The sequence below is a fragment of the Ranitomeya variabilis genome, chromosome 2, assembly GCF_051348905.1.
Source record: "Ranitomeya variabilis isolate aRanVar5 chromosome 2, aRanVar5.hap1, whole genome shotgun sequence".
NCBI classification, from domain to species: domain Eukaryota; kingdom Metazoa; phylum Chordata; class Amphibia; order Anura; family Dendrobatidae; genus Ranitomeya; species Ranitomeya variabilis.
Genome location: NC_135233.1, coordinates 243,846,152 through 243,862,772, shown reverse-complemented (window position 1 = coordinate 243,862,772; position 16,621 = coordinate 243,846,152). Strand labels below are relative to the sequence as shown.

The 16,621-nt window shown below is 47.1% G+C and overlaps 1 protein-coding gene across 2 annotated transcripts in view; it reads right to left on the bottom strand.

The window, feature by feature from the left end:
• Positions 1-16,621, bottom strand: part of LOC143805251 (solute carrier family 2, facilitated glucose transporter member 6-like) — a 59,182-nt gene that overhangs the window by 11,459 nt on the left and 31,102 nt on the right. For both annotated transcript variants that reach the window (XM_077284339.1, XM_077284340.1), the window contains exons 5-6: positions 3,990-4,201; positions 3,746-3,898 (exon numbers count right to left, since the gene is read on the bottom strand). In XM_077284339.1, the coding sequence (XP_077140454.1) occupies positions 3,746-3,898; positions 3,990-4,201 (365 nt within the window). The remainder of the gene's footprint in view (positions 1-3,745; positions 3,899-3,989; positions 4,202-16,621) is intronic.

Sequence of the window (16,621 nt, the reverse complement as noted above, 5' to 3'; positions counted from 1 at the left end):
ACATTCACCCAGTGTGCCGTGATGGACACATAACGTCCCTGGCCATGCCTACTGGTCCATGCATCTGTAGTCAGGTGCACCTTTGTACTCACAGATTGCCTGAGTGCATGGACGATGCGCTGTTTAACATGCTGGTGCAGGGCTGGGATGGCTTTTCTGGAAAAAAAGTGTCGACTGGGTAGCTCGTATCGTGGTTCAGCGTACTCCATCAGGGCTTTGAAAGCTTCGCTTTCAACTAACCGGTAGGGCATCATCTCTAACGAGATTAGTCTAGCTATGTGGGCGTTAAAACCCTGTGTACGCGGATGCGAGGATAAGTACTTCCTTTTTCTAACCAGAGTCTCATGTAGGGTGAGCTGGACTGGAGAGCTGTAGATCGTGGAACTTTCGGGTGTGCCGGTGGACATGGCAGACTGAGAGACGGTTGGAGACGGTATTGTTTCCGCCGGTGCCCTACATGCAATATTTCCTCCTACAAAACTGGTGATTCCCTGACCCTGACTGCTTTTGGCTGGCAAAGAAACCTGCACAGATACTGCCGGTGGTGCGGAAAATGGTGGCCTTACAGTGACGGAAGGGATGTTGCGTTGCTGACTAGCTTCATTGGCCGAGGGTGCTACAACCTTGAGGGACGTTTGGTAGTTAGTCCAGGCTTGAGAATGCATGGTGGTTAAGTGTCTATGCATGCAACTAGTATTTAGACTTTTCAGATTCTGACCTCTGCTTAAGCTAGTTGAACATTTTTGACAGATGACTTTGCGCTGATCAGTTGGATGTTGTTTAAAAAAATGCCAGACTGCACTCTTCCTAGACTCTGATCCCTTTTCAGGGATTGCAGACTGAGCTTTAACCGGATGGCAACGCTGTGCTCCAACAGGTTTTGGCTTTGACACGCGTTTTGGTCCAGATACGGGCCCGGCAGATGGAACCTGTTGCGATGTTGATGCCTGCTGCGGCCCCTCCTCCACCTCCGCTTCTGAACTACTGCCGCCTGCACCCTGTTCCCCCAATGGCTGCCAATCGGGGTCAATAACTGGGTCATCTATTACCTCCTCTTCGAGCTCGTGTGCAACTTCGTCTGTGTCACTGTGTCGGTCGGTGGTATAGCGTTCGTGGCGGGGCAACATAGTCTCATCAGGGTCTGATTGTGGATCTGTACCCTGAGAGGGCAATGTGGTGGTCTGAGTCAAAGGAGCAGCATAGTACTCTGGCTGTGGCTGTGCATCAGTGCACTCCATGTCAGAATATACTTGTAATGGGCATGGCCTGTTAAATGTTTCACTTTCTAAGCCAGGGACGGTATGTGTAAAGAGCTCCATGGAGTGACCCGTTGTGTCGCCTGCTGCATCCTTCTCTCTTGTTGTAGTTTTTGCTGAGGAGGACAAGGAAGCGACTTGTCCCTGACCGTGAACATCCACAAGCGACGCGCTGCTTTTACATTTACCAGTTTCGGAAGAGGAGGCAAAAGAGCTAGAGGCTGAGTCTGCAATGTAAGCCAAAACTTGCTGTTGCTGCTCCGCCTTTAAAAGCGGTTTTCCTACTCCCAGAAAAGAGAGCGTTCGAGGCCTTGTGTAGCCTGACGACGAAACTGGCTCCACAGCTCCAGACTTAGGTGGAATATTTTTATCCCCACGACCACCTGATGCTCCACTACCACTACCATCATTACCAGCTGACAATGAACGCCCACGACGACCTCTTGCACCAGACTTCCTCATTGTTTTAAAATCTTAACCAAAGTAACTTTATTTGTTGCTATCAAACAACTTACACGGTGAGCTATAACTTCAGTATGATTTCAATATCCCTTAACAGGTTGGTGAGACCACAAGGAAAATCAGGCACAATGTTACACACTCTGTTTTCTGTGGCACAAAATCACAGAGATGACACACACGCAGGACTGTCACTCAAGCACTAATGTCAATATTAATCTCCCACCTAATTTATTTATTTTTTTTTCTCAGGGAGACTTTAGAAACCAAATAATATTAAAAAAAAAAAAAAAAGGCTTTCTATGGCCCACAATTAGAGAGAGAGAGGTGGCACAACCAGGAGTCAAGACTGGCACACAAGCTGAAAGGGCAATATTACTCTCCCACTGTTTTTTTAGGTTTTTTTTTTTTTTTCAGGGAGAATTAGAAACCAAATAATATTAAAAAAAAAAAAAATAGGCTTTCTATGGCCCACTGAATGAAAGGGAGAGAGGTGGCACACCCAGGAGTCAAGACTGGCACACAAGCTGAAAGGGCAATATTACTCTCCCACTGTTTTTTTAGGTTTTTTTTTTTTTTTCAGGGAGAATTAGAAACCAAATAATATTAAAAAAAAAAAAAATAGGCTTTCTATGGCCCACTGAATGAAAGGGAGAGAGGTGGCACACCCAGGAGTCAAGACTGGCACACAAGCTGAAAGGGCAATATTACTCTCCCACTGTTTTTTTATGTATTTTTTGTTTTTTCAGGGAGACTTTAGAAACCCAATAATATTTTAAAAAAAAAATAAATAGGCTTTCTATGGCCCACTGAATGAGAGGGAGAGAGGTGGCACACCCAGGAGTCAAGACTGGCACACAAGCTGAAAGGGCAATATTACTCTCCCACTGTTTTTTTAGGTTTTTTTTTTTTTTCAGGGAGACTTTAGAAACCAAATAATATTAAAAAAAAAAAAAAAAAAAAAAAAAATAGGCTTGCTATAGCCCACTGAATGATAGCGCACACACAGCAGTGGCACACAAGCCCTGACTGAGGCCAATATTTTTCTCCCACTGATTGATGTAGTGTTTCTGTGTTGAGGTAGATTTTAGAACACAAATCACGGAAAAAATAAATAGGCTTTCTATGGCCCACTCAGTGAGAGATGGCACACACAGGGATGGCACTGTAGCAGAAATGCCAATCTTAATCTCCCACAAAAAAAAAACAAAAAAAAAAAAAAACTGTCCTACAATTACTATCTCCCTGCAGTAATGTAAGCCAGGTATGGCAGGCAGCAATAGGAGTGGACTGATGCACAAATTAAATAAAAAGTGTGGACAAACAAAAAAGATAGCTGTGCAGAAAGGAAGGAACAAGAGGATATGTGCTTTGAAAAAAGCAGTTGGTTTCCACAGTGGCGTACACACAGCAATACAGCTATCACGGAGCCTTCTAGGGCAGCCCAATGAGCTACAGCGCTGAGGGGAAAAAAAAAAAAAAATAGCTTCCACTGTTCCTGCACACCGAAGGTGGTGTTGGACAGTGGAAATCGCTGCAGCACAAGCGGTTTGGTGGTTAGTGGACCCTGCCTAACGCTCTCCCTGCTTCTGACGAAGCGGCAGCAACCTGTCCCTAAGCTCAGATCAGCAGCAGTAAGATGGCGGTCGGCGGGAACGCCCCTTTATAGCCCCTGTGACGCCGCAGACAGCAAGCCAATCACTGCAATGCCCTTCTCTAAGATGGTGGGGACCAGGATCTATGTCATCACGCTGCCCACACTCTGCGTTCACCTTCATTGGCTGAGAAATGGCGCTTTTCGCGTCATTGAAACGCGACTTTGGCGCGAAAGTCGCGTACCGCATGGCCGACAAGCACAGGGGTCGGATCGGGTTTCATGAGACGCCGACTTAGCCAAAAGTCGGCGACTTTTGAAAATGATCGACCCGTTTCGCTCAACCCTAGTCGCTACAACAGCAGCAGTAAGAACTTAGAGTAATGGATATGCACTGGTTGGTAAGTGGGAAACTCAAAAGCACCACAGTCCTCACCAGAATAACTTTGGTCTTGTTAAAGATTGGCTCCAGGTAGGTCAGTATTGGATTAATTCCAGATAATTGCTGCAGACACCTCATGAATACGGAGATGAGGATGGGCTTGTAGTAGTATTTGTCGGAGAGTTCGCTCCAGGTGAGAGAACTGCTCTGAAAAGATAGAAAGATACATTTCCATAATCATCTCAATCACTGCTCCCAGCATCCATCCATCCATACATAACTCCCACTGGAGCCTTACCACTTTCAGGACGCTCTCTTTAATCCTCTGGAACTCCTCCCTGTATGCCGTGTTGGGGCCACGGAGCCAGGCCAGGGCCTGAAGGGCCTGCTCATCCTTACCCTTAGATATTAAATAACGGGGGGAGTCAGGCATGAAGCAGAGAAGGAAGAGCATGAGGAATACAGGCACCTCACCAACTATTGCCAGCCAGCGCCATGGCAGGATGAGCCCTTGGAGAATGAGATGGAGAGAACATAATGAAATGATCCCATGAATAAGACTGATTTCTATCCTCTTGAAGTAAAACATAAAAGGTCACAGCTTGTCCCCAATTAAAAAGTGGACAGTTTTACTCTTATTTTATTCCTGCTGTTCCCCTGAGTATTCATGTTGTTGCGTTGTTTTTTTTTTTTTATATCCGCTTACAGTTCAAGAGATATGGTCCTTTTCATTTAGGCCGTGTTCACATTAGCGTATCTGTGCACAGCGTACGCCTGCGTACATATCCACATAGATCTACATGCGTCTTGCATACCTATATTTAACATTGTGTACACAGGGACCCTGGGCATCCAGTAAAAAGGGGTTAGCGAAGATGGGAATAAAGTCTAATGTAGTAGTGTTCGTGATGCCACCTGAGGTATTCGGCCAGGGGTGGCCGACGCTGCTTAAAGGGGTCCTCTGGGCTGATGGTTTTGCAGCTTAGATGGTATAACTCCTCACAGGTAGAGCTTGGTCCCCAGGGCTCCCGATGTAGCTGGTAAGAGGGATGGTTGATGATGGGGTGCAGGGAATAACTGCAGGACACAGGGATAACAGTTTCCTTTACCTTTTACTGGTAGAATTCAGGTACAGTCCAGGGTACAGGTAACATGTGATGGTGGGGCCGGGAAGCCTGGAAACAGCTTGGGATCCACTTAGCCAGGTGGGTTCGGAGGCCTTCCCTCTGAGCTGTATATCTGACGCTTGCTGCCTGAAGCTCTGCACAAGTCCTCTCAGTATCTGTATTCTCAACCTGTATGGCTGACAGCTTGAACCTTTCATGGGCACTGTCCTCTCTCTGGCTGCCCCAGGCTCTTTACTTGCTGTGGTACCTGCAGGTGTTGGATGGGATAGGAGACTTGCAATCTCCTGTCCTCCGGGTTCAGTGGCTGGTGCTGCAACTCCCACACCACCACGGCCCCTGGTGTCCGGTCTATTGGTGCTTTCCTCTGGGGTGAGCCCACTCGCAGCTCCAGACCCCAGGCTCCTCTCATTTTGCCTCCTCTCCTCTCACTGTCCCTAGCAGACTGAACACTAACTCCTCCTCCAGCCAGAATATATAGGGAAGTTCCCCTGAAACCGGGTTTAGAGCTCCCACTTCTGGTCTGGAGTCAGGACGGTGTTGCATGTCAGTTTTATCTGAAGAAGGGATCCCTCCTTGTTTCCAGGCATGACATCACCTCCCCCGCGAGGAAGGCAATACCATTGTGGCATCCAGACTCCTGGGGTGCCACACATGCGTACGCATGTGTGTTCGATACGCATGCGTACTTCAGACTGAGCATGTTCAGTAACTGATTGAGACACGCCCATTGCGCATAAACAATGCAAACGCAGGCAAAAATGCATACAAATGCATGCACATGCAGCTTTTTTTGTGTCATGCGCAAGGTGATGTGGCTAAAAAAACGCAGCATAATCGTGTGTTTAAGGGCTGTCCCACATGTCCAGATAATTCCAGTACTGGAAAAAATCGGTACCGGAGTTATCCGTGTCCGTGTGCCCGTGAGCTCACGTAGGCCATATGTGCGGCACACGTGTGCCGCCCGTGTGGCGAGTGGGTACCACACGGAGCGTGCAGGAGACAGCGCTAAAGTTTAGCGCTGTCCCCTGCATCGTGCTGAAGCCGCGATTCATATCTTCTGTGCAGCAGCGTTTGCTGCATAGAAGATATGAATAATAGTGTTTAAATGAAAGATCTATGTGTCCGCCGCCCCCCCACCCCCTGTGCGCCCCCCCCCCGCTGTTCAGAAAATACCCGCATCCCTCGTTGGCTGTCGCTCCTTCCTGGTCTGGCCGCGGCTTCCACTGTATGCGGTCACGTGGGGCCGCTCATTTACAGTCATGAATAGGCGGCTCCACCTCCCATAGGGGCGGAGCTGACTATTCATGGGGCGGGGGGGGGCGCACAGGGGGTGGGAGGGCGGCGGACAGATAGATCTTTCTTTTAAACACTATTATTCATATCTTCTATGCAGCAAACGCTGCTGCAGAAAAGATATGAATGGCGGCTTCAGCACCATGTGGGCGGGACAGCGCTTACTGTAGCGCTTGTTATGACCCCAGTGGACAGGGTCTCAGAGGAACGTGTAAGTCTGCAAGATACAAAAATCCAGCTCATAGGGCTGTGGTAACTGGGTTGACCAAATAGCTACTCCTAACGCCAACACTAGAAGTAGCCGGGGATCATGCCTACGGTGATCGCTAGATGACTCGCGCCAGCCAGAGAATCTAACTACCGCTAGGAGAAGAAAACAAAGACCTCTCTTGCCTCCAGAGAAAGGGACCCCAAAGCAAGATACAAGCCCCCCACAAATAATAACGGTGAGGTAAGAGGAAATGACAAACACAGAAATGAACCAGGTTCAGCAAAGAGAGGCCAGCTTACTAATAGCAGAATATAGCAAGATAACTTATCTGGTCAACAAAAACCCTATAAACATCCACGCTGGAGATTCAAGAACCCCCGAACCGTCTAACGGTCCGGGGGGAGAACACCAGCCCCCTAGAGCTTCCAGCAAAGGTCAGGATACAGAAAGGAACAAGCTGGACAAAAAATACCAAACAAAACAAAAGCAAAAAGCAAGGAAGCAGACTTAGCTTGAAAAACAGGAACCAGGATCAGAGGACAAGAGCACAACAGATTAGCTCTGATTTCAACGATGCCAGGCATTGAACTGAAGGTCCAGGGAGCTTATATAGCAACGCCCCTGAACTAACGGCCCAGGTGAGGATATAGGAAAAGACAGATGCTCCAGAGTCAAATCACTAATGACCACTAGAGGGAGCAAAAAGCAAAATCACAACAGTACCCCCCCTTAGTGAGGGGTCACCGAACCCTCACCACGACCACCAGGGCGATCAGGATGAGCGGCGTGAAAGGCACGAACTAAATCGGCCGCATGAACATCAGAGGCGACCACCCAGGAATTATCTTCCTGACCATAGCCCTTCCACTTGACCAGGTACTGAAGCCTCCGCCTGGAGAGACGAGAATCCAAGATCTTCTCCACCACGTACTCCAACTCGCCCTCAACCAACACCGGAGCAGGAGGCTCAGCAGAAGGAACCACAGGCACAACGTACCGCCGCAACAAGGACCTATGAAACACGTTGTGGATAGCAAACGACACAGGAAGATCCAGGCGAAAGGATACAGGATTAAGAATTTCCAATATCTTGTAAGGACCAATAAAACGAGGTTTAAATTTGGGAGAGGAAACCTTCATAGGAACAAAGCGGGAAGAAAGCCACACCAAATCCCCAACACGTAGTCGGGGACCCACACCGCGGTGGCGGTTGGCAAAGCGCTGAGCCCTCTCCTGTGACAACTTCAAGTTGTCCACCACAAGATTCCAGATCCGCTGCAACCTATCCACCACAGAATCCACCCCAGGGCAGTCAGAAGGTTCCACATGACCCGAAGAAAAACGAGGGTGGAAACCAGAGTTGCAGAAAAACGGCGAAACCAAGGTGGCGGAACTAGCCCGATTATTAAGGGCAAACTCAGCTAACGGCAAGAAGGTCACCCAATCGTCCTGATCAGCAGAGACAAAACACCTCAAATAAGCCTCCAAAGTCTGATTAGTTCGCTCCGTCTGTCCATTAGTCTGAGGATGGAAAGCAGACGAAAACGACAAGTCAATGCCCATCCTACTACAAAAGGATCGCCAGAATCTGGAAACGAACTGGGATCCTCTGTCTGACACAATATTCTCAGGGATGCCGTGCAAACGAACCACGTTCTGGAAAAACACAGGAACCAGATCGGAAGAGGAAGGCAGTTTAGACAAAGGAACCAAATTGACCATCTTGGAGAAGCGATCACATATCACCCAGATAACAGACATGCCCTGAGACACCGGAAGATCAGAAATGAAATCCATGGAGATATGTGTCCAAGGTCTCTTAGGGACAGGCAAGGGCAAGAGCAACCCGCTGGCACGAGAACAGCAAGGCTTAGCTCGAGCACAAGTCCCACAGGACTGTACAAATGACCGCACATCCCTAGACAAGGAAGGCCACCAAAAGGATCTGGCCACCAGATCTCTGGTGCCAAAAATTCCTGGGTGACCTGCCAACACCGAGGAATGAACCTCGGAAATGACTCTGCTGGTCCACTTATCAGGCACAAACAGTCTGTCAGGTGGACAAGAATCAGGCCTATCAGCCTGAAATCTCTGCAACACACGTCGCAGATCTGGAGAAATAGCTGACAAGATAATACCATCCTTAAGAATACCAACAGGTTCAGCGACTCCAGGAGCATCAGGCACAAAGCTCCTGGAAAGAGCATCGGCCTTCACATTCTTTGAACCTGGTAAATACGAGACAACAAAGTCAAAACGGGAGAAAAACAATGACCAGCGGGCCTGTCTAGGATTCAGGCGTTTAGCAGACTCGAGATACATCAGATTTTTGTGATCAGTCAAGACCACCACACGATGCTTAGCACCCTCGAGCCAATGACGCCACTCCTCAAATGCCCATTTCATGGCCAACAACTCCCGATTGCCCACATCATAATTTCGCTCCGCAGGCGAAAACTTCCTAGAGAAAAAGGCGCAAGGTCTCATAACAGAGCAACCAGGGCCTCTCTGCGACAAAACGGCCCCTGCTCCAATCTCTGAAGCATCCACCTCAACTTGAAAGGGAAGCGAGACATCAGGCTGGCACAAAACAGGCGCCGAAGTAAACCGACGTTTCAACTCCTGGAAAGCCTCCACGGCAGCAGGAGCCCAATTAACCACATCGGAACCCTTCTTGGTCATATCCGTCAAAGGTTTCACAAGGCTAGAAAAGTTAGCGATAAAACGACGGTAGAAGTTAGCGAAACCCAAGAACTTCTGAAGACTCTTAACTGACGAGGGCTGAGTCCAATCAAGAATAGCTCGGACCTTGACTGGGTCCATCTCCACAGCAGAAGGGGAAAAAATGAACCCCAAAAAGGGAACCTTCTGTACACCAAAAAGACACTTTGAGCCCTTGACAAACAAAGAATTTTCACGCAAAATTTTAAAGACCATCCTGACCTGCTCCACATGCGAGTCCCAATTATCAGAAAAAAACAGAATATCATCCAGATAAACGATCAGAAATTTATCCAGATAGTTCCGGAAAATGTCATGCATCAAGGACTGAAAAACTGAAGGGGCATTAGAGAGCCCAAAAGGCATCACCAAGTACTCAAAATGACCTTCGGGCGTATTGAATGCGGTTTTCCATTCATCCCCTTGCTTAATGCGCACAAGGTTGTAGGCACCACGAAGGTCTATCTTGGTAAACCACTTGGCACCTTTAATCCGGGCAAACAAGTCAGACAACAGCGGCAAAGGATACTGAAATTTGACAGTGATCTTATTTAAAAGCCGATAGTCAATACAAGGCCTCAAAGATCCGTCCTTTTTAGCCACAAAAAAGAATCCCGCACCAAGAGGGGAAGAAGACGGACGGATGTGTCCTTTCTCCAGAGACTCCTTGATATATGAACGCATAGCGGTATGTTCAGGTATCGACAGATTAAACAGTCTTCCCTTAGGAAATTTACTGCCTGGAATCAAATCTATTGCACAGTCACATTCCCTATGAGGAGGCAATGCACTGGACCTGGACTCGCTAAAGACATCCTGATAATCAGACAAGTACTCCGGAACTTCCGAAGGCGTAGAAGAAGCAATAGACACAGGCAGGGAATCCTCATGAATACCACGACAGCCCCAACTAGACACTGACATAGCCTTCCAGTCAAGGACTGGATTATGGGTCTGTAACCATGGCAGCCCCAAAACAACCAAATCATGCATTTTATGTAGAACGAGAAAACGTATCACCTCGCGGTGTTCAGGAGTCATGCACATGGTAACCTGTGTCCAATACTGCGGCTTATTTTCTGCCAATGGCGTAGCATCAATACCCCTAAGAGGGATAGGATTTTCTAATGGTTCAAGAATAAAACCACAGCGCTTAGCAAATGAGAGATCCATAAGACTCAGGGCAGCACCTGAATCTACAAACGCCATGACAGGATAAGATGACAGTGAGCAAATCAAAGTTACAGACAGAATAAACTTAGGATGCAAATTACCAACGGTGACAGGACTAACAACCTTAGATATACGTTTAGAGCATGCTGAGATAACATGTGTAGAATCACCACAGTAGTAGCACAAGCCATTCCGGCGTCTATGAATTTTCCTCTCATTTCTAGTCAGGATTCTATCACATTGCATCAAATCAGGTGTCCGTTCAGACAACACCATGAGGGAATTTGCGGTTTTTCTATCACATTGCATCACATCAGGTGTCTGTTCAGACAACAACATGAGGGAATTTGCGGTTTTGCGCTCCCGCAACTGCCGATCAATTTGAATAGCCAGGGACATGGTATCATTCAGACCTGTGGGAATGGGAAAACCCACCATAACATTCTTAATGGCCTCAGAAAGGCCATTTCTAAAATTAGCGGCCAGTGCACACTCGTTCCAATGTGTCAGCACGGACCATTTCCGAAATTTTTGGCAATACACCTCAGCCTCGTCCTGGCCCTGAGACATAGCCAGCAAGGCTTTCTCTGCCTGAATCTCAAGATTGGGTTCCTCATAAAGTAAACCGAGCGCCAGAAAAAACGCATCAATATCAGCCAATGCCAGATCTCCTGGCGCCAACGAAAAAGCCCAATCCTGAGGGTCACCCCGTAAGAATGAAATAACAATTTTTACTTGTTGAGCAGAGTCTCCAGACGAACAAGGTTTCAGGGACAAAAATAATTTACAATTATTCCTGAAATTCCTAAACTTAAATCGGTCTCCTGAAAACAGTTCAGGAATCGGAATCTTGGGTTCAGACCTAGGATTTCTGGTAGCATAATCTTGTATACCCTGCACACGAGCGGCAAGCTGGTCCACACTTGTAATCAAGGTCTGGACATTCATGTCTGCAGCAAGCTTAAGCCACTCTGAGGTAAAGGGGAAAAGAAAAAAAAAAATGAGAGAGGAAAAAAAAAAACTCAAAATTTTCTTTCTTATAATCCCACTTCTGCAATGCATTAAACATTTAGTACTGGCCTGGCATACTGTTATGACCCCAGTGGACAGGGTCTCAGAGGAACGTGTAAGTCTGCAAGATACAAAAATCCAGCTCATAGGGCTGTGGTAACTGGGTTGACCAAATAGCTACTCCTAACGCCAACACTAGAAGTAGCCAGGGATCATGCCTACGGTGATCGCTAGATGACTCGCGCCAGCCGGAGAATCTAACTACCCCTAGGAGAAGAAAATAAAGACCTCTCTTGCCTCCAGAGAAAGGGACCCCAAAGCAAGATACAAGCCCCCCACAAATAATAACGGTGAGGTAAGAGGAAATGACAAACACAGAAATGAACCAGGTTCAGCAAAGAGAGGCCAGCTTACTAATAGCAGAATATAGCAAGATAACTTATCTGGTCAACAAAAACCCTATAAAAATCCACGCTGGAGATTCAAGAACCCCCGAACCGTCTAACGGTCCGGGGGGAGAACACCAGCCCCCTAGAGCTTCCAGCAAAGGTCAGGATACAGAAAGGAACAAGCTGGACAAAAAATACCAAACAAAACAAAAGCAAAAAGCAAGGAAGCAGACTTAGCTTGAAAAACAGGAACCAGGATCAGAGGACAAGAGCACAACAGATTAGCTCTGATTTCAACGATGCCAGGCATTGAACTGAAGGTCCAGGGAGCTTATATAGCAACGCCCCTGAACTAACGGCCCAGGTGAGGATATAGGAAAAGACAGACGCTCCAGAGTCAAATCACTAATGACCACTAGAGGGAGCAAAAAGCAAAATCACAACAAGCGCTGTCTCCTGCACGCCACAGGGACTGCACACGGAGACCGTCCGTGTGTGGTCCGTGTTTTACACGGACCCATTGACTTTAATGGGTCCGTGTAATACGTGCGCTCCCACGAACACTGACATGTCTCCGTGTTTGGCACACGGAGACACGATCCGCAAAAAATCAATGACATCTGCACAGATGCATTGATTTTTATGGGTCTACGTGTGTCAGTGTCTCCGGTACGTGAGGAAACTGTCACCTCACGTACCGGAGCCACTGACGTGTGAAACCGGCCTAAATGTGTTTTGGTATGCGTTTGCTAATGTGAACTTAGCCTTAGTGCTAATTTTTATTGTCTTGTGAAGGCAGAGCAGCCTAAAGACACACCCCAGAGGATCCTGTGCACAACACCCTTTGGTAACGATCATATAAAATCCCATATTTCTGGAATCATAAAATTCAAAATAAAAAAAAAGAATATTCAGGGAAGCAGTGGGAATGAATAAAAACAACAAAAAACTAGCCACTTTTGAAAAAAAGTGTTTTAAAACATTATATGTACTCTGAGATGGTACTAAGAAGTACACCTCACAACGCAAAAAGCAAAAAAGCAAAAAAAGCAAAAAAAAGCCCTCACTTAGCTCTAGCGAAAAAATAAAAATTAAGTAGCTCAGAAAATGGCGACACAAAGCACATATTTATTTTTAGTTTATTTTACAAATTACTAATTTTTTTATCACTTAAATAAAATAAAAAACTGTACAAGTTCAGTATCGCTGTAATCGTACTGACCTGGAGAATGATGTTAGCCTATGTTCACACGTTGTGTTTTTTATGTCTTCTTTTCTGCAGGCAAAAGCTACTCACTTGGCAGTAAAGAAGCAATGTCAAAAAAGTAGGTTTTGCTGAGTATTTTCTGCATTTTTTGGAGCATTTTGCAGCATTTTTGGTACTTTTTTTCAGGGTACATTTGTCTTATGTGCATGCTAATAATGTTTAGTGCATAAAAAATCTGATTCAACTTCTTCAAAAACACACCAAAACCTGACTCCTTCTTTTATGCACCACCCATTGTCAATGGGTGAAAAAATGCTGAAAGAAGCGACTTGCTACATTTTCGGAGATATCCGTGTCCGTGTGATATATCCTCAACCGTGTGCCACATAAGGACCAAACTGTCGGCCAGTGGGAAGCAGCTCTACAGTAAGAGCTGTTCCCCTGCGTGTGGTGCTGAAGCCGGATGTCATCCCTTCTCCCCTGCTCGGTCGGTGATCAGCGCGAGCAGGGGAGAATGTATGAAAGAAAAAACGTGGGGTCCCCCCTATATTTTACAACCAACCCGGCAAAACTCACAAGTGTGGGCTGCTATTCTCAGGCTGGTAAGGGGCCATGGATATGGGCCCCCCAGCCTAAAAAAAGCAGCCCACAGCTGCCCAGAAAAGGTACATCTATTAGATGTGCCGATTCTGTGGCGGGTGATGGTGATGTTGCATATGACCAGGGGCGCACCTGGTTCCTCTGGCAATCCTTCAAGGAGAGCACAGACAGGGTTCCTGACTTGGCTGCGTACATACTCATAATTCTCAATACGTGGGCGTGTACATTGCTGGGTCTCCCTTAATCCCCCCTCCCCCTCCCTCCTTACTCCCCTTTTCCCCCATTCCCCCCCCCTTTTTTTTCTCTTTTTCTCTTTCTTTCCTTTCTCCTATTTCTACAATTGCTTTTCTTACAGGTTCTGTATTTTGTATATACAGTAAGGTCTATGTCCCGAGGTGATTCTCAAAATGAGAACCATGTACCCTTTATGTGCCAGAGTTCTTGTTCAACTACACTTGTGCTGTGTTCTCAGAGACGTAATGTATAGCTCTGGACATTGTAATGATTCTTTTTACTGTTTTTCCTGTTTAAAATTTCAATAAATATATTTACTGAAAAAAAGATGTGCCGATTCTGGAGCTTTGCCCGATTCTTCTCACTTGCCCTGTAGCAGTGGCAAGTGGGGTAATGAGGGTTTAATGTCACCTTCCTATTGTAAGGTGACATTAAGCCGGCTTAGTAATGGAGAGGTGTCCATAAGATACCTATCCATTACTAATCCTATAGTTGTTAAAGGGTTAATCAAATACACCACACAATAAGAAAAAAGTCTTTTAATGAAATAAAACAATATACTCGTTTTTCCATCTGTATTAGTCTGCCATTCCAAGCAAAGCCCTTAATCTCCTGGAAAAATGTCAAAATAACAAACCAACAATATACCATACCTGTCCGGCGTACAGTCAGTCCCATGCAGTAATTCATATCTAGGGGCATCACTGCTAGTCACCGAAGCTCCGCTCCCAGCATTTCATTCATTCACCAGTAGTTTACAGCCGGGAGCAGTTGCATTAGCAGCGCTCCCGGTTGTAAACTGTAAATGTCTCTAGATATGGATTACTGCATGGGACAGACTGTACGCTGTACACTGCTTCTCCCGCAGCCATCAGTGCGCATGGAGGACAGTATACACTGTTCTCCTTGAGCACGTGTGTAGGACGTTTGGCAGGCCGTGTGTGTGTCTGTGTGTTTTGCACATGGACACACGGTCCGTCAAAACATGCTGACATCTTCATAGACCCATTCATTTGAATGGGTCTACGTATGTCAGTGTCTCTGGTACGTGAGAAAACTATCACAATGTAGGAGGGGGAGCCAGGGAGGTAGCCATGGCCAACAGCAGAGGTGTATCTAGGGTTTCTGGCACCCGGGGCAAGAATTCATTTTGGTGCCCCCCCAAGGACATATGCTACCATCCCCATCATTGCCCTCTCTCCATCAGCCCCATCGCCTTCTCCTCCACCATGCCCATCATTGCTCTCTCCCCGTCAGCCCCATCATTGCCCTCTCCTCCTCCACCATCCCCATCATTGCTCTCTCCCCATCAGCCCCATCATTGCCCTCTCCTCCTCCACCATCCCCATCATTGCTCTCTCCCCTTCAGCCCCATCATTGCCCTCTCCTCCCCCCCACACACACACACACCATTCACTTCTCTGCACATTCCCCTGCAGCGCGATATATACACACACACACACCCAATACTGAGACACACACACACACACACACATACACATACACACATTCTCATACACGCACACACGATGTATTCCTGTTACCGTTTTTTGATCTGAATATAATGTGGTTGTTATATACTTGTTAGTGGATCGGGTGGGGCTCTTTTTAGAGCTGGGACGGCATTGACTTGTGTGTGACCTAGCCCTGTATATATCTACATAGATGCCTACAAATTTTCGCATGTTCCTGGATAGATCTTTGATCCTTTAGTTATGTATATATACTGTTTATATTACTAACATGGCATGTATGGTTCCCAGTGCCCTTTTCTTGTTTTTTGTTTTGTGTATCTTGTCTGGTGGCTAATCACTGTTGCCACCGTCTCCGTGCCTTCCACAATAAAGCTATTTTTACTGAAAGACCATAGGTTATTGGTTCGATTTTCCTCCCCCCTATACACACACACACATACACATTCACACACACACACACACACACACACACACATACACACATTCACACACACACATTCACATACACACATACAAATATTCACATACACACACATTCACATACACACATTCACATACACACATACATATTCACATACACACACACATTCACATACACACACACACATTCACATACACCTCTCACCTCTCCTCGCGCTCTACCGCAGCATCTCATTGCCTTCCTCTGACACAGCAGGCCGCTGAATGATGACGTCATCCAGCGGCGCGTCTGTGTGAGAGGAAGCAGGAGGAAGCAGGAAGACAGATCGCTGGGCAGCGGAGCTGCAGGGATTTCTCCTTGCCCGCCGCAGTCACTCTGCAGGGGCTTCCCTCCACCTCTACACACGTTGGGAGCCTGCGCTCTGTAGCTTCTCTGTGCCAGCTGTCAGCTTGACAGTCGGCACAGAGAACAGCTGACTCCCAGACCGGGGGCGGCAGAATGCAGCCGCCGGGGGAGACACTGCGGACCGCCGAATTAGGCGGCTCGACTGCGCCCCCCTGCCGGGTGCGCCCGGGCACATGCCCCGGCTGCCCCCCCTAGATATGCCACTGACCAACAGCAATCCCTGTATCACTCCCTGGACCCCCTCCTGCATAAGATCACATCTCTCTGTTGCAGTACCTTGTATCTGGCTCTCTGCGCCATCTGGACTTTCCCAGTACAGGGATGTATTCCTAACAGACGGTTCCGCAATATAGGAGACACACTCTGCCTCAACTTCAATATTAACTCTTTTACTCAGCACAGCTTGTTCAAATACAGGCACTTAAAGTATGACAGTTGATTTCTTCCTTTCTGTCCATTTTCTGTCCTTTTCTTCACTACGTTCAGCCCCGGGTCGGACCGTATCTTCCGGTCCCGCAGAATCTATTCCATCCAGAATTCTTGCCTCACATGGGGGAGTCCTACACTGTTTCACCCTGGTTGTAAGAACTGCCGCTCAGGCAAAGATCTGCCACATCTTGCTTGTGCTGCCCTGCTGAACAATCTTCTTTCTCTATGGGGACA